The sequence below is a fragment of the Colius striatus genome, chromosome 2 (genome assembly GCF_028858725.1).
Source record: "Colius striatus isolate bColStr4 chromosome 2, bColStr4.1.hap1, whole genome shotgun sequence".
Classification (NCBI taxonomy): Eukaryota; Metazoa; Chordata; class Aves; order Coliiformes; family Coliidae; genus Colius; species Colius striatus.
Window position 1 is genome coordinate 70643407 of NC_084760.1, and position 21236 is coordinate 70664642.

Sequence of the window (21236 nt, forward strand, 5' to 3'; positions counted from 1 at the left end):
AAGATTCAGGTAGAACTAGAAGCTCACAGTGCCATTTCTGATCAGCAGAAAAAAGCAAATAAATTTATAAAAAAATGTTGCATGACATACAGCTCAAACTGTTACACTCCATTTTACCTGACAGCAGCATGTATCCTTGATGGAGAGCAGGTGGAATGCGAGGTTTACAGAATTTTACAGCTTCGGCAATTTTCCTGAGTTACAGAAAAACAAAAGCAAAGCTTTTGATTAAAATGAAACAACTCCAGACAAGTCTCAAACAGAATATACTAGACATACACATACATCTTCAGTTTAGCCCAGTGGCAGACAAGACTAATTTAGGTAGTTTCCCTCTGTGTGGCTAAAAGCAAAAAGTACTCCCAGCAGACCCTATCATAGCTACTTGCAGAGAGCATACAAAGATGAAGATGTGTCAAGTACAGGATGTGAGATACTATGCCAATGGGACATTTGACAGATATCAGAATTAGTTCTCAACTCTAATTTGCTGAGTTGAGCAATCACTGATGATAATAGCAAAAAAAAACAAGGGAAAAAACATTGTTCTGTGCTGAGTCCTATTTCTCAAGATGCTGCAATGACTCGTGACGTTCACGTTCACTTTATCTTCACTCCAGTCAGGAGCGACATACAGTGTCCTCTATGTGATCACACACCATCTCTTCCCAGTTTTTATCAGAGTCAAAATGAATCATAAAGACTCCTTCGCATTCAAGTCCAGGTGGAAAAGGGAGAATTTCCCCCTGACCTATTTCCACTGAGAAAGACATGGAACATCCTTTCTGACTGGCCAGGACCAGCATTCCCAGATCTCCTCTCAGACATTTATCCCCTACACCCATACACTTCCTTCCACCATGAATGGAAATGTTAAGTTTCCCTTCGTGGCTAGGAATGCTAGAAAGAGAAAGAACATATAAGACAGCAGAGATGGGAAGTCTATTCTATCCAACTGTAAAAAGGGAGGTTAATTTGGAAACAATTTTAGATGACAGAACAGCAGAGGTTTGAACCATGACTCCACTCATTCCTTCACAATACATACATCTATGTAAGCCAAGTTATTTTAACTTCATATATTAATGCTATTAGCTTTCAAGTGATTCCATCTTTTCAGGAAACTCTAAGACAGGACATGGAATATTTCCCCACAGACGCAGCACTTAATTTACTTTCCAGTAAACTTAATGTTGTAGCTCATGAAGTACCTGATATGTGCCGGTGTAGTACCACAGCAACCTCCAACTATGTTGACCAAACCATCCAAAGCAAAATTCTGTAAAAGGGAGGGAAAGAGAATTTTGGTTTAAGTTTTATTTATTATTTATCCTTTCTATATGTCTTTTTGGGATTTTTTTTTTATATTAAGCAATATTAAGCAATTCAGAGATATTACAAGAAAAAAGAAACAAAAAAACACCACAAGAACAAACAGTATTTCTACTCCTTAGGATCTGTTTTGAAATGTGGATGCTAACCAGCAATTTTAACACCTCATTTTAGGAAACTACATTTGAAACTGGACTATTTTATATGAAAGTCCTGGATGAAAACTTGAATAAGTCTCAAAGACTGTAAATACTTTAAAGGGAATTAACGTGCAGCAGATACTGCATTTTCACTGTCACACTGCAGCTGCAGACACACAGGTCTGCCTCACACAGATCAAGTGGCATGGGGAAGGACACCCTGCACTGGAACACCACCAACATCAGCATTTCCTGTACACCCAAAGCTGCAAAATTCTACACAGTTCATAAAAGACGCTCAGCTTTTTGAAAAATTCCCACTTGTAAGAGAATACAGGAGTACAAATGAGTACATCCACAGATCAAACTGCAGGAAAACTACTTAGTGTGAGGTATGACAATAATTAAGTTTTTCAGAGTTTCCCAAGTAATTTTTCCTAACCTGCTACCTCAAACGACTATCATTCAGTAAATTGCCTATAAACAACCCAAATGACTCAGAGACATCTGAGGGGGAAAAAATATCCAACCACAACACTGTAACAAATATGCGTAAAATACAAGCAAAAAATTCTTGTCTACTAGTATGTCAGGTATGACAAACATACAAAAAATATCTCATACCTTTAGATGCTCGGCAGTCACTTCTGGAGTTTCATCATAACCACCAAAAGTATTGGGAAGACCTTGAAATATATTTTTTCTAGTATTACCATTTGTTTAAAGCTCACAAGAAAAGAATTAAGTTCCATAAAAGACATATTTAAAGTAGCTACACTTGTATGAGAACTAACATGCTTCATCACCCTTGCAATCATTACCCAATAGATTATTAATTATGCAAGGCAGCATTCTGGGTTAACTGTCACAGGACTAACAACAGTTACTTTCAGCACTTTAAAATATTGTTAATCTCTTTTTAATAGTAAAATCAAGCATCTTTTGATAGAATCATAGAATCATTATAGTTGAAAAAGACATCATTTAAGATTGAGTCCAGCCACTAACCTAATACTGCCAGGCCCATCACTAAACTAAACCATATCCCTCAGCACCTCATCTATGCATGTTTTGAGTATCTCCAGGGGTGACTGACTCCCTGGGCAGCCCATTCCAGTACTTAATACCCTTCGGTTAAAAAGTTCTTCCTAATGTCCAATCTAAACCTCCCCTGGTGCAGCTTGGGCCCATTTCCTCATGTCCTTTCATTCATTACAAGAGAGAAGAGATCGACCCTCACCTCACTACAACCTCCTTTCAGGTATAATATAAAATGACATGAAGCTCCAGAGCCTTCAACCAGCTTCATTGCCTGTCTCTGGATGTGCTCCAGCACCTCCACACCCTTCTTGTCCTTTCTATTATTGTTAATGAGATAGAACAGTTGGATTACATTTGATCTGCCTGTAAACATGGTAATATGTGCACCAACACACCTGCATTGGGGTAACAGATGATGTAGGCTGTTGTACACTTTCCAATTGTTTCAATGAACGGTCGCATTTCAACCGCTCCTAAGGCACAATTTAAGCCGATACTGGAAAATAATTTTTCAAAAATTATTTTGAGGTAAAACCACCTTTTTACAGTCAAAATAGACAAATGTTAGTGCTGGTAACTGCTAACTCCCACAGTCATCTATAACACAACCAACCTGATTTCCAGTTTCTTTAATCGTCATCATCAACACAGTAAGATTGTGCAAAAGGAGAACTCTCAGGTGCAAGAAAAGTGCAAGAGAGAAAGAGGCTGGACTGAACTGAACTGGGAACAGTATGTCTCCTGGATTTCAAAATCCAGGAGAAACGTGGCAGCATTTTGACAGCAACTGCAGCAACATGATGACTCTGAATTTTCTAGGCGAGAGAGAACAAGTGGAATGAGAATGACAGACTGGGAAGGAGCTTTGTGTTACGGGAAGAAGTGTGAAAGGTTAAAAAAAGCAAGATCTGCTTCAAGCTGTTAACTCACCATATTTTTTTTAAAAGGTTACATATGTTGACCTTGGAAGAAACCAAGTGCCTCCCTCAACATGCCTCATGGAAGCACTAAGCTTAGGCAACTGAATCTGCTACATCTTAGTAACCAAGACAGCAGTATAGCAGAAGTATCTGTGTAGGAATAAGCTTCACAAACAATTTTACCAGTACAGGAGATCCAATCATTTTTTCTTTTGTTCAATGATACATAAACATGACTCGCACTCAAAATGTCTACATTGATATAAAAAAGGGAATTTCTATTTCAGAAAGCATTAAGAGATCTTAACATACCTTTGCTGGTCTCTCTGCACCATTCTGCAAACTATCTTAGGAGCACTGCAAAACTCAAAAGTTGCTCACAGTGCTACTGGAAGATGTAAAAAAGCTTTCTCCTTTCCTGGAATAACAGTCTCAGAGAGGATGAAAGCTAACCCACTGAAACAGGAATGGATAACAGTCACATCTCCCAGATAACTAAGCCACAGAGGCTTCCTCAGAGGTAACAAGTTAATATAGTGCACATATGCCCATTTAGTTTCCCAGAGGTCAAAAACAATAAAGCCCTACACAGGACTGAGAGCACAAAACAGTTTTTGACTTTTCACCTTTTTCAAGGAATAGCCAGAGGCTCAGCAACTGCCCAAACAGTAGCAGTAAATGCTTGTAGCCGATTCATTTGTTGGACAGAATGACAAATCCTTAAGATCTAAGGGGCTCATAGCAACATCCAAAATTGGGGCCTTGAATATCACAGAGTCACATACTAAGACCAAACAACACGCAACGCCCTTTTTTCAATAGCCTTTTTTTATGGTGAGGGGAAAAGGTGGGCATAGATGTTTGTTTTTTTCAAACAGCCTTCAAAGTGCTTTTTCTAATGCGTCTCATACAGGCCATTCTACTTAAACAGAAAAGCTTTAAAATGATCCCTTTATTCTAATTTCCCTATTTGGTGTTTACATGCATTTAAATCCTTGCTACAGATCCCCTGGATACAGTGAGTATTCACAGGGTATACACAAGTAATTACAGCAATGAGGTTCTGAAATTTATTTCAAAGTGGGGACTCATCCCTCAGGATTTTCAAAGCAAAGCAAAGTATGAATGGTTAACAAGACTATCCTTATCAAATGCAGATGAATTCATTATATTTCCTACTGGTAAGTCATTCAATTTACAGGCTTCCAGCTCACACTTCCCACATTCTCTTTTTAAGCTCTCTCCTTTACTAGGCAGCTTCATCTCTCCTTTCATCTCTCATTTAATATCCTTCTGTCTCTGGTTCGGAGTACAAACTCACTTGTCACTCTTTTTACCTCACCTTACCAGAGAGATACTGTAAAAGCGGTCAATATACTCAGCACACAAGCACTTCTTGATGTTCTCACTTGACTTACTGGGTACTAGCCCTCTAGACTGCCTGAATGATTTACCCACTACAGAGGTTGCTGACAAATATATCTATGAGCACACCACCACCCAAGCATTACTCATTTCAAAACTGCTAAGTCAAACTAAGCCAACATACACATTCATTCAGAATCAAAAAGTAGCTTTTGCAGCCAGTATCATCTCCCCACAACACTCAACAGCATCATGAAAGAAGGCATTTGAGAAAAGCAAACCATTAACCATGCCTTAAATGCCAACAGTCTTGAACCAGATTGCTGCCCTACCACACTGCCATCCTAGTGAACACCATCACACCCTCATCTTAAACATCACCTCCTTCCCTTGATCATTTCTTCAGAACAGTCAGTGCATCAGCTCCTGTGAAAATCTAAGTCTGCAGAGTGCCCTTGGGGCCAGAAAAAAAAACATATCAGGGCCCTAAACTCAGCATATGCCTTCTTAATGTTACCACAGTAGAAACAAACACAAGATACAAAATAACATGAAGGGAACTCATGCCACATCTGAGCACTTTTCATAGCAAGCAAGTTTGCCACACATCTTTCAGTATTTCTAAGCACTGTTTAGAGTTTCTCAGCTACTACCTCTATCAACTGGAGAAAAAGTATACACTTTTTAGAGGAAAATTCCAAACCAAACTGACTTAAAAACAATTCTACTATTAATCATCCTTTTCACAACTCTAAAGCCACTCTCTACCAATTTGGCAACAGAATCAACACTAAATGCAACCTGCTCCCACAATTAAAACCCTTCTGCCACAGTGCTGTATAGTAAACTTCACATAAATGAGAAACAGGCCCTAAGCATTCAGACTCACAAGATGGCTGTTATGAAATATAGTTTAATAAAGCCTCAATTTCTGCTCCAGTGCCCTTCTCTCCTATTCAGAGGCAAAAGAGTTATGAGCAAGGTTATCTGAGACAGACTCATGCCAAATACGGATCACTAGGCTGTGATGCTGAGAGAAGGAATCAACCACCGTGTTCCAAGATGCTCCATATGTTACTTCTGGAGTGCCGTCTGGTCTGGGAAAGTGGAGCTTCAAGGGCAGTCAGGAAAGCTGTGAATGCAGTCCTCTGCTTTTGTATCACTGAGATGACAGATTACACTTTTTAGCTGGAGTTTTGTTGTAAAAACAAACAATGGCTCATCACTGCAAACAGTGAATTAAATGTTTTAATAGAATATTCTAGGAAAAAAACATCTATTTCTAGTGTAAGTTTTTGTGTGAAGAACCAAGATGAGAGAATAAAAGGTAAAATGGGAAGAGGCGGCAAGAAAGAGGTAGAATAGGGCGTAAAAAACACAGAAGAATAGAGAAACAGGGAATGGTGTTCAAATTAACATGTAAAATCTTGCACAATGACCAAAATCTGCTATATTATGTGTTTTCACAGATCTTAACCTCATATTTATTTCATGGAGGCACCAGCAGATCTCAAAACAACAATGTACATTGCTGAGAAAAACACTCAGGGAACATATACATTTTCCCAAGTTTTCAGTAAAAAGAACACTCGAGTGAAATCTTATGATTTGCTCTTTCAAGTCACACCAAAACTTCCTGAGCTGGCACTGCTTCCCTCTGAGAGATGTAAGCCTTGTCCATACCAGGAATTAGCTTTACTACTCTACAGTAGTCGATGACAAACTACAATTTCAGAATTGGGTTTTTTTAATGCTTTGACCTAAATGTGATTTCAGTGGCTGTTGCAAACACAAAACTTCAGATTTAGAGCAATGTTTTAAAAATTCATCATTCTTTAGAAACATTTCTGGTGATGAAAAGATAGCAGAACATGTTAACAATACATGTTAACATGATTGCAGTTAGTATAGCTTCCTTTTAGCTGCCAGCTAAATAGAAAAGAATCACAATCTGCAGACAACTTACTAAAACTTACTTAAACATACTTAAACATAAAACTTACTTACAACTTACTAAAAGAAAGATTAATTTCCTTACCAAAGTGGCTTACTGTGGGAAATACTAATGACAAATGCCTCTCCTGTCTGGCCAGAGAGGGTACGCCCACTCTTATCCACAATGGTTCCAGAAACCTAAATATCAATTAAACACAGAGAAAATAAAATAATTAAATTCACAATAAAACCGAGAATTTAAATGGTTGAACTGCTGAAAGTCAAAGCAGAGGGACCTGTGGTTCACTCAAAGCAATGAGGCACACTCCAAACAGAAAAACTAAACCCTTTCCTCCCTATAAATGCTTAAAATGTTTATCCAGGGGAAAGGCAAACCTTTGTCCAATCTTCTCTCTCTCCTCCCACGTTTTAGAGGGTGAAAGGGTAGAAAAAAAAAAAAGAAGAACAAAAACCAAAAATCCAGAAAAAAACTACCATGAACCATTCAACAACAAAATAGCGTTAGTAACGTGATATCATTCTGATGATGGCTTCTGAACCAGTCTGCTGTGGTTACCTGCTTAGGTAGCTGTCAGCAGTCACAGCTCCTCTCCTATCCTCCTCTTCATCTTCCCTACCTCCCTCTTTATGTGATTTCAGGTCTCAGGACTGCTACTAGGTTGTTTTGTGGTGGTTGGTGGAGAAATGGGACAGAGGAGGATGGCTTAAAAACAAATTACTCATTTTGCCACAAGGGAAAAATCAGATGTAGCAACTTCATAGTGGAGATGGAAATCTTAACCTGTGTAGTCATATCTCTTTCACACTATACAGAGAAATGTGCAAATAACAAATAATGTCTTAATCCCAACTAATAATGAAGTTGATAAAATTGAAGGCATTTGAATGAGTCAGGAAAGCCTTCCCAAGTCTATAAATCTTTTTTTCTAGAAGGTGGAATGAGTTTAGAAGACTCCATGCAAAGGTAAATTAATTACTTACTCAAAAGCATGTTTTAATATTATTTATGCTATTTTCCTCCAAACTACTGTCAAGGGAGGTGACTAGTGGAATCTTAGAGAGAGCTGTGTTAAGGGTTGTATCTCTCAACATAACTGAACTGGAAAGGGAGTGGAGAATGAGGTAACCAAGCTCACTGACCATTCTGTTCTGGACAATAAACTCTACATAATCAGAAAACTCTCAATACTGACTCAAATGATAAAAAACTGGAAACTCATTACTGATGAAGTACAAAGTTGTGACTCAGGAAAAATTCCTGACACCTTCAAACTAGTCTTTACTGTTTAAGAAACTAATATGAGTAACAAAAGAAAGTTTTATGAATGTAATTTCAAAGCTCACTAGCAGAAAAGTAAAACATCAGGAACTACAAAGAAATGGACAAGACAGAGAACACCACTAGGCTATCACACAAATCCCAGATGTCTGTACTTTGACAGACATCAGATATGCCAGATAGTGAATATTGAGGTAGGTAGAACTTTTCTGACTTCAAATGGCTACTCATATTCTGCTTGAAAATATGGCACAATTTACTTCACTTCAGCCTTGAAACACTGGTTCTTATTACCCTTTAGAGAGTAAGCCTGAAAAAATCCACCATCTGACCTTTCCCTGTGGAAATATACGGACTGAATACAAACTGAAATGAAGTCATTCCTTAGTGTTCAAATAGGTAAGTTGGAGAGCCACCCAAGGCTGATTTCATATAGTTCTTCACATAAAAGTTTTTCCTTTCACAATCACATGAAAAAAAGTACATTTGGAAAACACTTATTCAAAACAGTTCAATCAACTGCCATCAAAGCTAGTTCACAAATAAAGCCTAAGTACATATAAAATATTAAATAAATAGTAAATACTTACAAATATGGGTCGGGGAGCATACTCTTCCTCAAACAATGTCTGGAGTGCAAAAAGAGCTGCCTATAGAAGGAAGGTAGCAAAACGTTAATGGATGTTTTAGGAGTTCTTTGGGCTTTCTTTTAATGGGGTTTTGTCTTTTTTTTTCCAATATATTTTTTTCACAGCTGTTTATGCAACTTACTACCTCATACAGCCTGCAAGAACTTAAAACACTTCAGAGGTTTCATTCTTACCTCTAACATCTTCCAGATGCTCAAAAATACATTTTGGCAACAAGTCAACAGTAGAAAGGAAGTACCATGGGGTAACCAACTAAGACCAAGTCTACTCTGAAACCCAGATCCCATTAGCATGTACTTCTCCCCCACACCTGCAGCACAACCCCCACTCCAAACATGGTTTATGTACCATTCTCCACATACATTCACTGCCCTTGAATCTGTTTAGACACCGTTTGCAAAGATACTAACCACCACAAATTTTAACAGTAAGAACTTCAGTGACCCATTTGAAGCTGTTGAAAATTTCCAAGTTACATGTGAACAGGAGCTAAGCACTACGTTAAGGTTATAGGATCCTAGCCAAACCTCCATGATGACTGGTTGTAACTGTAACAGGCAAGACATGCCAGTGTGCACATTAATGAACCTATGGCAAAAGCCTAAAGAAATGTTGTGTGCTTATCCAGCCAGCCTTTTCCATATAAAATGTCAAGACAGTTTTAATTGCCCTAACAACTCCACCTGCACTGAGCAATTATTAGATAAAGAAGGAGGTGTAAAAAAGACATAAATTGTGGCATATCTCACAGAATCACACAGAATTACAGAATAGTAGGGTTGGAAGGGACCTCTAAAGATCATGTAGTCCAACTTCCCTGTTCAAGCAGGTCCATCTACATCAGGTCACACAGGAACATGTCCAGGCAGGTTTTGAAAACCTCCAGAGAAGGCGACTTTGCAACCTCCCTGGGCAGCCTGTGCCAGGGCTCTCTCACTCTCACAGTAAAATAACTTTTTCTTTATGTTTAAATGGAACTTTTTGTGTTCCAGCTTTTTGTCATTACCCCTTGTCCCATCACTAGATATACAGAAAAAACTGATGTCCCAACCTCCTGACATTCATCATTTAGATATTTCTAAATATTAATAAGATCCCCCCTCAGTCTCCTCTTCTCTAAACCAAACAGCCCCATTTCCTGCAGCCTTTCCTCATAAGAATGATGCTCCAGTTCTCCGATTTCAATGTTTTATTCCTCCTATTTTACCCTTGTAAGCCTCTACACTCAATTGCTCTTTTTTAAAGCTGATGGCAGAGTGTCAGTGTTCCCTAAAACCCTACACTTTAACTGGACTGTCTCACAAGGCTTCCCATGCATCACATACATTTGGAAAAGTTTTGCAATACAGCAAAGCTTCTGAGAATAAGAGGACAACTGGCACAGGCAGTCAGAAAGATACTAATGGCAAATATTCAAAGGTAAAAGGAAAAACCCAGGAAAAGGCTGATTAAAAACCATCTCCTCACATCTAACTTGTTTGCTGTCAACTGAAGTCTTGTCATGTATTCAGTAAGCAGTAGCTGATACCTTCTACAAGCATTACATTGAATTTCCTTAGGTTGTACACAAAACATTTATGTTATTGAGTATTTTTTCCAGAAGTCTCACCTTGGCATTGGCTGTATCAAATATAGTTTCCACTAACAAGATATCAACTCCTCCATCCAAAAGACCTTTGGCTTGTTCCTTATAGGCTTCAACCAGCTCGTCAAAAGCTGTAAAACAGGAATAATATTCTTTCATTTGGAGGTATCTCTTTCCAGACCATCACTTCAGTTAATCAACTTGATTCTTACTTATGTTTCTATAATCTGGTCTCTCGACAGATGGTGACACAGAGAGTGTCCTGTTTGTTGGACCCATGGCTCCAGCAACATATCTCCTAATTCCTAAACAAAGACACAGAAAAACAAACAAACAAAAATAAGCCAAACCACAAAGCAATTTACCTCTGGTTTTATAATGATAGCCTTGTCAGTGTAAATCCTCCAAGAACACCAGACATGCATATCATTATGAAACAGGAAACTCCTCTCTCAAATCAAGAGTTTGGTCAGCACAAGATTAGCCAGCATGGCTGACTTCTCTGTTTTAATCCTTTACTTTAAATGCACAGCATAGAACTAGCCTGGCATTTTCCATTAGATTATCTGATTTGAATTTTCTGACATCTGTTCAAAAAACTCACACTTTTTAAAAAAGTGTATTTCAGATCTTTCATTTTTCTTGCATGCTATGAATAACATCAGTAAGGTGTTGCCTGGACAGCAGCACTTGAGAGCAGCAGTTTGAAATACAGTTTGATGCCACTATACAAGAGGAAATTACGCGTCTTTGAAAGACAGCATTGTCTACAGCTGTGTAAATGAGCTATAACCTCTCATATAAAACCCAGAATGTAAAAGACTGCACATTTACAGATGAGCATCACATACTACACACATTCCAGTAGTTGCTGAGTAAAGTCAAACCACAAGACTTACACTAGGAGTAACTGGTAATCCACATTTAACTACAGTCAGCTACATTAATTCTGTAGGACAAAGACTTGTGCCATATAAACCTAAGTAACTTATAACAGTCCCTGCTGAATTTGTTTTCTCTAAAATATGTCTGGAAGATATGTACCACCTGCAGTCAGAAACAAGCGTGCAAAGGACAGTCATTCCACAGAACACACTAAGGACAGGATCAGAATCATAGAATCATTTCAGCTGGAAGACACCTTGAAGATTGAGTCAGCCTTTGTCCCAGCCCTATCAACCACTAGACATTTCCCTAAGTGCAACATCCAACCATCTTCTTAAACACTTCTGGGGACAGTGACTCCACCACCTCCCTGGACAGCCCATTCCAATGCCTGACAACCCTTTCAGTAAAGAAATTCCTCCTAATATCCAGCCTCAACCTCCCCTAGTGCAACTTGAGGCCATTTCCTCTTATTCTATTGCTTGCCACTAGGGAGAGCAGACAGTAGAGAGCAATAAAATCTCCCCTGAGCCTCCTTTTCTCTGGGTTAAATAGCCCCAGATCCCTCAGCCATTCCTCATAGGAGACATACTCCAAATCCATTACTAGCTTGGCAGCCGGCCTCTGGATCCTCTCAAGAACCTCAATGTCCTTCTTGTAGAGAGAGGCCCAAAACTGGACACAGAATTTGAGGTGCAGCCTCACCAAAGCTGAGTACAGGGGAATGATCACCTTCCTCCTCCTGCTGACAACATTGTTCCTGATACAGGCCACAATGCCATTGGCCTTCTTGGCCACCTGGGCACACTGTTGGCTTAGAATAAGCCGGCTGTCAATCAACACTCCCAGGCCCCTCTCTGCCTGGCTGCTTTCCAGCCACTCATCCCCAAGCCTGTAGCACTGCTCGGGGCTGTTGTGCCCAAGTTGCTTTATTGAAACTCATGGAACTAACCACAGCACAGCGACGAAGACTATCTAGATCTCTCTGTAAAGCTTCGCTACCCTCAAGCAAATCAACACTTCCACACAGCTATTGTAGCAAGACAGTCACAACCACAAATGAGTGAGAAATTAAAATAAAGAGTGCTTACCTGTCTGAGCAGTTACATCATCTGCTGCTTTTCTGGCCACCTGTGCAGAGACTCTGTTTAACCGATAGGCCTAGAACAATTATAGAAAATGACAGAGTAACCTTTAGTTCACAACAGCACAACTTATCCTCAAAGTAACACAATACTTCCATTTGGTAGCTCACAGTAGACTCTGAAGGCTCCTTAAGCCATACAAATACATACAGGTACCATTACAAAAGGAACAGCTCCATACACCTCAGCAACAGTTACATGGCAGGTCTCATCCCACGTAAGCCCAAGCCTACAGTTGTTAATCATAAAATTTCATTCTTTAGGGTACTAATTAAATTCCGCTAAAGTCAATGGAAGCTGAAGAACATGACTTCAAGGATAAAATTAAGCTACTCCTAAATTCCTTTTTTATTCAAGTAGATATTTCCAAGCATTTTCTTCCACATATTCCTCACATTCTCAAAGCAACATGTAACACAGAATAGGTATGGCAAATGCAAGCTTAAAAGGACTTCTACATAAATCAGCACTAACAGCACACAAATAACATCCAGGAAAAAAGCAGTTCCATTGTGTCATTTGCTAAGTTGGAAGGATTGAAACAAAACATTCATGTCCACAGAACTGAGATATTCTGCAAACGCTCAAACAAAATCTAGGACAAATTATTGTTGCCTGTGCCTTCATCCACAATGGGACTGTCACACATAGCAAGTACAATTGTTCACACCAGTGGAAATGAGCTACAGCCCCATCAAATGGCTCAACAGGCAGCCTGCAATCAATAAGTATAACAGCAATGGAGTCTGAGACAAAGCTAATCTAGGGTGCCAAGACAAAAATCTTTAGTATTCTTACCAAATGCTCAAGGCCATAATCGGCTTGTGCAACTCGAGTGCTGCTGAATGTGTTAGTTTCAATGATGTCAGCGCCTGACAACAAGTATTCCTGCAAGACAGGAAAGAAAAAACTCCAAGACCTCCAGAATTGAAATGTGGAAGAAAGTAACCTAACTACTTTGTCTCATTCAGTAGATAAAGTCACAAATCATGCCCTAATTCAATGCAGATCAAACTCTAAAGGCTTTACTCAAAGGCACAGAGTCAAAGCAATAGAAGGTTTCTATGTAACCAATTTTCAGGGTTTTAGTGTCAGCCACATTTTCTATTAACAAGTAACATTTATAGCATCATTTCCATCACTGAGTTCAGTGTGGGGACACAGTCAGATGAAGTTCAATTGCCATCAGCAAGTGAGGGCTGATGTGGACAGACTCAGAAAAGGCATCAGTTAAACAACAGAATATTAGAAAATTTAAGCATTCTGAGGTGAGTTGTACAGCACAAGAACATACTGGAAAAGAATACAAGCTTTCCAGAATTATGTTTTGTGCAGATTACATTTGGATTATACTTGGAACAGGCTGCCCAGAGAAGCAGTTGAGTCAGCCTTCTTAGGAGTATTTAGAAGATATGTAGATGTGGTGCTTAGCAACATGGTTTAGTGGTGGGTTTGGCAGTGCTGGGTCAACGGTTGGACTTGATGATCTTAAAGGTCTTTTCCAACCTAAAGGGTTCTATGATTCTATTTAAAGTTTAACTAACGTCCCAGATTCACAAAACAATCAATTCCCACTGAAGTAAACGGAAATCAACGGAAATGGAAATACTTTTGCAGACTCTAATCTGCTTTTTCAGAATCCCTCCTCTCTCCCTGACTTCTGTTTTTCATCAGCTTAACACTTAGGTGACTCCTACACATTTAATGAAATCAAGACATTTGAAGGACTGATAAGTCAAAAATATTGATGTGGCCATTGAACATAAATCACTCAAATTTTCCTATAAAAAGCAGGTGAGCTCAGCAAGTTCAACAGGACAAATTAAGTCTTGATCCAACAGCACCAGAAAAAAAATTAAGTTTGCCTTAAAACATGTTTTGCTGCAAATTAATATGCTTTCTCTCAGCTCCTCCGACATTATTTCAAATTCTGTCCAATTCTAAGAAGAAATAATCACCGCTAGCTTAAAATATGAGGTTACCACCCACCACTCAGAAAGCACCTGACCCAAAAATTGCTGCAGGCATGAGGACCACAACAGACTTGTTATTTACCTATACTCTTCCTAAAGCACCTATAACTGGCCATTGGAATGATGATAGGCAGGCTACTTGGTTTTACTCAATACATTAATTCTCAAGTCACATCACTATTGCTCTGCTAAACGTGCAAAATTCAACTGTTAAACCAGCTCACTCAATTAAATCCATAATCTATTATAAATTCCAAGGTTCATGACCAATACAGTTCAGTTGACACTCTAGGGACTGAATTCAATCTGCAAATATTTCCCAATTCTTTTCAGCTCATCATTCTTAAAATGCAAAGAATGGTAGTTAAAAAAGGGGGAGAAGGGGGGGAAAGAAAAATCAGAATCTACAATTAATAGATATGCATGAGGGACGTTAAGTCAAAAAAGGATTTAAAACCAACACTGCCTGGGTGACATCAGGAACCAAGACGTGAATGCTGTGCTCGCACAACCAGAACAGTCAAATCTGCTCATTCTTTTTTTGCATGGTTACCTAGGACTCTCTTTCCTATCCCCAAATGACATACAAGAATCAGTAGCCTGGGGCATGGAAAAAGAAAGCACAGAGGCCAAATTCTCCTTCCTTCTCTTGTCAAGAGATAGAAATCAGAACCACCTACCTTATGTATGTCACAGATTATATCAGGTTGAGTTACACTAAGAAGGTCATTATTGCCTTTCAAAGGCCTGGAATGATCTTTAAATTCATGTCCCCGGAAATCCTCTTCTGACAAGGCATGTTGCTGGATCATGGTACCCATGCCTCCATCCAAAACCATTATCCGCTGCTGCAGAACTGATTCAATTTCATCTTCCATACTTTTCTGGGGACCTGCTGAAAATAAATCCAATATTCAAGCATCTTTGACATTCCCTACCTATACACTTGTGCAGTCTGAGCTCTTCCCATTTAAGAAGCAAAAAACTAATCCTCCACCAAAATCAAACAGCAATTTGTTTACTTCACCAAAAGCTCCAGTCATGAGGCGTCAGGTAACAGCTGCATCTGTTTAAATAGAATTAGAATCAGCTGGTCCTTCACCTAAGTACAATCATCTGCACATAGTCAGCTGCAGAAAAGAAAAAAAGAGTATCAGAAGTTCACAAGGATATACATCAAACTCCCTACATAAAGGAATCTCCAATATTGAGAAGTGTGATAATTTCCACCACTGCAACATTTGAGCAGCAACACAGAGCTGCCTGTTGGTACCAGACACTGTACTGTAAGTGGTACCCAAGTGCAAACCAGAAACTAGTAAACTTCTTTAAAGAAGAAGAAAAAAAATCTGCTTTAATTGCCTATAACATAATAACAAAGACAAATAAAGCCAGCAAGTAAAAGTGATTCTCAGTTGAGTCCCAAATTCACACCTCTTTTTAGGATTAGTTAATAACAATTTTGCACTTATGTTAGTGAACAAACACCAAGATACATCAACAGATAATAGCCAGGTTTTCCTTGCTTCTGCACAAACATATCACGATCTTCTGCTCTGCAACAATGCCGAAAGAAAACAAATCAGGGAAATCACATGCTAATTGTGATTGGGATATTGGACAGGGTAAGTCTAAAAATCACTGAAACAGAAAAGTGTAGAAAAAAAAAACAAGCTATCATAAGGAATGAAGATGTGATAATGCTTTAATATTCCAAACAAAGCTCATCCCAGACATTAAACAAAAAGCCAAAAGTATGAGACATTAAAAAATTAAAACCACCATAAAGAAAAATAATCGTACTTTTTCCTCTTCAGAACATACACAGAATCATTTCAGGACAAAGACATGCTTACATGCATCTAGCAAAACAATTAAACAGCCTCTTTACCAAAATCCAATTTATAAGAGTGTGACTTCACTTATCATTTGTAGTCATGTAGGTGAAGGATGTGTTATTCTTTATCTCTCTACTTCATTAAGCTTGGGCTTACTCACTTTGAGTAAACATCTGTTTGGCATTTTGGTTCTGCACTGTCATCAATATATTTGTAAAATCGAATGATTTCTGAAGCACAATCTCATCTCATTACAACTTGTAGTACCTAAAAATCACTCAGAACTTTTGACTTTTTTCCTTCTGCATTCTTGCAATGCAACTTTCATCTTTACATCACTACTGTTAAAAAAAAAAAAGGAAGAACACATTGGAGAGAAGATGAGGCTAAGAGTAAAGCATTACAAGGTTACATTTGTACCAACACTCTGGAAAAACAGCTCTAAATCAGAAGTAGTCTCAGCAAGAAGAGAAGCCAAAAATTTTTCTGTAACAAGTATAAAGCATTTTAAGGGAAAACAAAAAAAACCACAAAAAAAGCTTTCAAAATCTATGCTTCTTCAGCAGCATCTCAAAGAGCTGCAGGCAAGAACAGTGGGAATTACGAAGGTGGTCATGAGTGCCCGAAGTGCACAGATTCTCAGGTATTACAAATGGATGGCATAGGTCCAAGCACACCAAAACCCAATTGCTTGCTATGGGTAACACTTACTTCACCTTGCATCAGGAGCCTGCACTACTTGAAGCCATGAATGGCACACTGACGGTGCAATTTTCAAGTTGGAACACAGGTCCAAAAAGTCCCCAGAAATCAGAGAGGATCAATTCATAAAGCCATGTTAGAAAGTGCTGAACTCTACCCTTGGGAGAAAAGCTGGGAGGAGCCTGTGAGTTACTGCTACTAAACAAGAACAAGTATCATCACCTTAATTCCCCTCTCCAGCACAGACAGCGTGAAAAGTGTTACAGAATAAACTAAAAAAAAAAAAAGTTTGGAGACACTCCTGAGCGGGGAAAAAACAGTTCAGCCTTTTATTTTTTTAAACAAACCCCTCTCCTACCTCTGCTCAGCTCAAAGTTGATTACAAATTTGTTTTATAAAGATCACTGATGTGCCTTGGGAAACATTCCTTCTTCCACTCAGAAGCGTCCAGGAGAAAAATTACCTCTACAGCTATAACAGAAATAGTAGCAAACCAGCAGCAGTAACAAGACCCAGGACCAATTACCTTGATTTTACATTCTACTGAAGCTTAAAACACAAAGCATGTTACCACAGAGCTTTCTAGGGCTGTAACTAGTTTAGCAGACTGTCCCAAGACAGAACAAAAGTGACTGTCCCAACAGCACTGGCTTTGTTGTCAGTGGGATACAGAACTCAGAATAATAATAATTAAAAAAATCTTTATATCCTACTGTACTTCCCCAAGGTTAACACTCTGTCTTGAGATCATATAAACAATGGAATTACTAGTCTAGAAAGTAGAAATAGTATCAGCTACAACTTTTAGTCCCTGTAGATGTTTCCAAAGCACACAAGGTGTCCCTCTGGTATAGCTGTTTGTCTCTAGGGTCATTCTACCACCAGCAGTTACAGACTCTACCCAACTGTAACCTTCCATTTTCACAATGTGGCAAATAAACAACTCAGAGGATAAGGCAAGACAATGTGCCTTCATCTCCTTATCCCAACGTAATCCTTACAGAGGTCATGTATGCAGAACTTAAGGGATAAGCACATGTTCTCCACAAGAAACAGGACTTCAGTGCTTGTCATTTGTTTGCTTACATACTTTTCTGATGCCTGCAATGATTCTTAATAGGTGTTTTATATTATTTACACACTTCTATAAAAATTTATTCTTAATATAAAATAGTCTGGTATACAGGTATTCGGAAGAGAATAAAGGATTACAAGTTGCTTCCAAAGCTTTTAATAAAGGATCAATCCAGATATGACAGTGTTATAGTATTTTCATCAAGTTAATGTGAGTCACCATTCTACAAGGAGCTACTGGCACTTACAGTACCCCCCATTTCCTAGACTGACCATGTCTTGTCCTAACAGGCAACAGGGCCACTCAAAATTTTCACATCCTAACTCAGCAAACTAGCATTGCCCTGCACCAGCTTCAAGCACAAGTTTCTTCATCATTCAAAACTTATGGTGCAGCACACAGAAATTATGACAACAGGAGCTACAAAGAACACTCCTGCTGTCAGCCTGTCACAGACAAGTCCCAACAGCCTTAGCATTACTTGCTGTTTAATTACTTAAATCTCCTTCAACTAGATTCCCTCTAACAACATTAAGAGTTTCATGAACTGTGCCAAAGAGAGAAGCACTGGCTCTTACCACTTCACCTTGGGTACTTATGTGCACCTTGCTGGCATTTTCAGGTCTTCCATAACAGACACTTGCATGGCCAATGCACTTACAAAGTTAGCTTGGATGGCAAATGACAACCACAAAAGTCACTAAAGCCTCAGAATAACAGAGCAGTTCTGTTAGCTGTACCCACTGTTTCTAGCTAAATATGCAAACACAGGCTCTGAAAGCCTCCTATGTTATAACCACAACTGTCCATCTCCTGACATTACACTGTTCACAACAAATTATTATTAGATATTAAAGAAAAAAAAATAGAATCCCAGAATAGTAGGGTTTGGAAGGAACCTCTAGAGATTATCTAGTAGGTTCACCTCTATCAGGTCACATAGGAACATGTCCATGCAGGTTTGGTAAACCTCCAGAGGAGACCACAATCTCTCCAGGCAGCCTGTGCTGTCTTTACCCTTACAGTAAACAATCTTTTTCCTTGCCTTTAAGCAGAACTTATTGTGTTCCAGCTAGTGTGTTACACCTTGTCCTGTCCCTGGACACTACAGACCCACTCCATCCCCTTGACATCTGCCCTTCAGGTATTTATAAGCATTGGTAAGGTCCCCTCACAGTCTTCTCCGGGCTAAACAGTCTCAGGTCTCACAGCCTTTCATCACAGCCAGGAACCACTAGGAAACAAACCAGCCTCCAGATTAGCAGTCTTGCTTTGTGGCATGTCCTGCCACTGAAAGGCTAAAAAAGCACTTTTTTTAGCCAGTTCCCTGACGGCCTATTCCCAAATGCAGGTCCTTTGCAACACTGACAGATGTACACACCATCATTTGCCGCCTTCTGCCTGTTCCGTAGGGCTCCATAAATACCCTCAATACACAATTCTTGCTTCCATCTAAGCAGAATTTTTCTCAAACTGCCACCACTTCTCGAGCTGCTGCTGAAACACCCTCCTGTTTCTCATTTCAGCCAAACTTATTTGGTTCCACAACAGCAGGATTGTCACCAGCCCTGGCTTGACCCCAAATGGCAGGGCAGAAAAGGCAGGGCAGATCAACATCATCTTTGCCAGAGAAACCTGGAAAAACCTCAGATCACAAGAGCTGACTATGGAGTTGTTGCCACATACAGCAAAGGGACTGTAGGCCTATTTAACAAACTGAGGGATGCAAGCCCAGGCCTAGGAATAGGCTCAGCAGCAGGCATTCCCTCAGAAATATTAAAAAGGAAAGTATGTAGGACCTGTGCAGGCAGCCACACCACTGAAGCTGGCCACTAACAGAAATGTCCATTCTAAAATACCGATAACACCCATTGGCAGCTAATTTCACTTCTACCCTTCCAACGACTTCTGTTTAACCCGTGAAATGTCTCTTTGGGGCTGCCAGCCCCGCAGCAGCTGAGCACACCCAGTCCCTAACACCGAGTTACAGCCTTTCATGCAGCTTTTATTTTTCCAGCTCAACTCCATGCGACGGGGCCGTGCGGGTGCCCCAGCGCCCTCCGAATCCCTTCTAGGCAAAGCGAAGCCCAAGGGACTGCCGGCATCCCCACTGCACATCCGGACCGCCGCTAGCCCTTTAAATGCACACCGAGCCGCCACACGCGGCTTTTACGAAAGTTAAATACGGCGAGTAAGTGACACCTGTTGCCCGGTATCTCCCAGCAGATGGGAAGCGGCTCCCTGCAGCCCCTTCGTCCGGAGGCGGGAAGGCCCCGCCCTGGCCCGCTACCACAACAACAACAGCAGCACGTGGCGGGCCCCGACCCCGGCCCGTCGCCACGGCCCGAGGGCTGCGGGGGGTGAGGGACGCCATCTCATACGCACCCCCTGCCACACACGCCCTCCCCGCCCACACACCCCCCAGCCACCCACACTACACACATCTCCGCCCACAGACGCTACACATATCCCACTCTCACCCCCCCCCCCCCCCCACACACACACCCCCTGCGCCACACACATCTCCCCTCACACACACTACCCACATCTCCCCTCACATCCCTCCCCCCACTACACACATCCCACTCCACTCGCCCCCTACACACACACACTCTTTTCCGGTGCACGCGCGCGCCTCCGGCCCCCCACTCGTTCCCATGCGGTCGCGCCCGTTACCCGGCGGGTGAGCGCGCTCCGGCCCCGTGGGCGCCATGCTGCCAGAGACGTCAGAGGCGCCGAGCGCTGCGCCGAGGGGCACGGCGCCAGGGAGCCCGCGCGCAACGCGTGAGCCGCCCGCGAGCGGCAGGGCGGTCGCGTCACCCCGTGACGTGCGAGCTCCGCCCAGAGCGCGAGCAGCCCCGGCGCGGGGCGGAGGCTGCTGGCGCGGGCTCGAGCAGAGCGCGCGGCGAGAAGGGCGGTGAGAGCGCGCTTCGGTCACTCGCACGCACACTCACTGCGTGAGGGAAAGGCTACGAGGCTCGGGGAGCTGCCCCTCAGCAGCTGGTGGGGCGCTGCCCGAGAGCCCTCTGTCCCGGAGCTGGCGCGGCTGGAGAGAGGCATTACCCTCTGAACCGGCAACCGGCGTAGAAAGGCTGGACACTCACCCGAGGAGCTGGTTTGCTTTCCTGCTGCAGCATAAGGACGGCAGCTCTTAAACTTATGATGGGGAAAGCAAAGCCCGGTCTTCTAACTAACTCAGCGGCCTAACGTTAATTTCCTATGGCTTTAGATACCGCTGATAGTTTCTGGGAGATGATTTTGCTGCCAGGCAGGGCTGAACAAAATGAGTTGTCCCCGCAGTTGGAGTGCGGGGGAATAAGTCTTTCAAATGCCAACCCTTGTATTGCAAT

The 21236-nt window shown here is 41.0% G+C and overlaps 1 protein-coding gene across 6 annotated transcripts in view; it reads right to left on the reverse strand.

The window, feature by feature from the left end:
* Positions 1–20635, reverse strand: part of MTR (5-methyltetrahydrofolate-homocysteine methyltransferase) — a 53113-nt gene extending 32478 nt beyond the window's left edge. For 4 of the 6 annotated variants that reach the window (XM_061991040.1, XM_061991039.1, XM_061991038.1 and 1 more), the window contains exons 1-12: positions 20563–20626; positions 14952–15166; positions 13097–13186; positions 12245–12314; positions 10481–10573; positions 10293–10399; positions 8624–8683; positions 6837–6931; positions 2909–3009; positions 2097–2158; positions 1212–1279; positions 118–194 (exon numbers count right to left, since the gene is read on the reverse strand). In XM_061991040.1, the coding sequence (XP_061847024.1) occupies positions 118–194; positions 1212–1279; positions 2097–2158; positions 2909–3009; positions 6837–6931; positions 8624–8683; positions 10293–10399; positions 10481–10573; positions 12245–12314; positions 13097–13186; positions 14952–15166; positions 20563–20599 (1075 nt within the window). In that variant the 5' untranslated portion in view covers positions 20600–20626. Of the gene's footprint in view, positions 1–117; positions 195–1211; positions 1280–2096; positions 2159–2908; positions 3010–5849; positions 5991–6836; positions 6932–8623; positions 8684–10292; positions 10400–10480; positions 10574–12244; positions 12315–13096; positions 13187–14951; positions 15167–20562 lie in introns of those variants that run through there. The other 2 variants (XM_061991041.1, XM_061991042.1) reach the window with 2 other exon arrangements.
* Between the last annotated feature and the right edge of the window lie 601 nt (positions 20636–21236).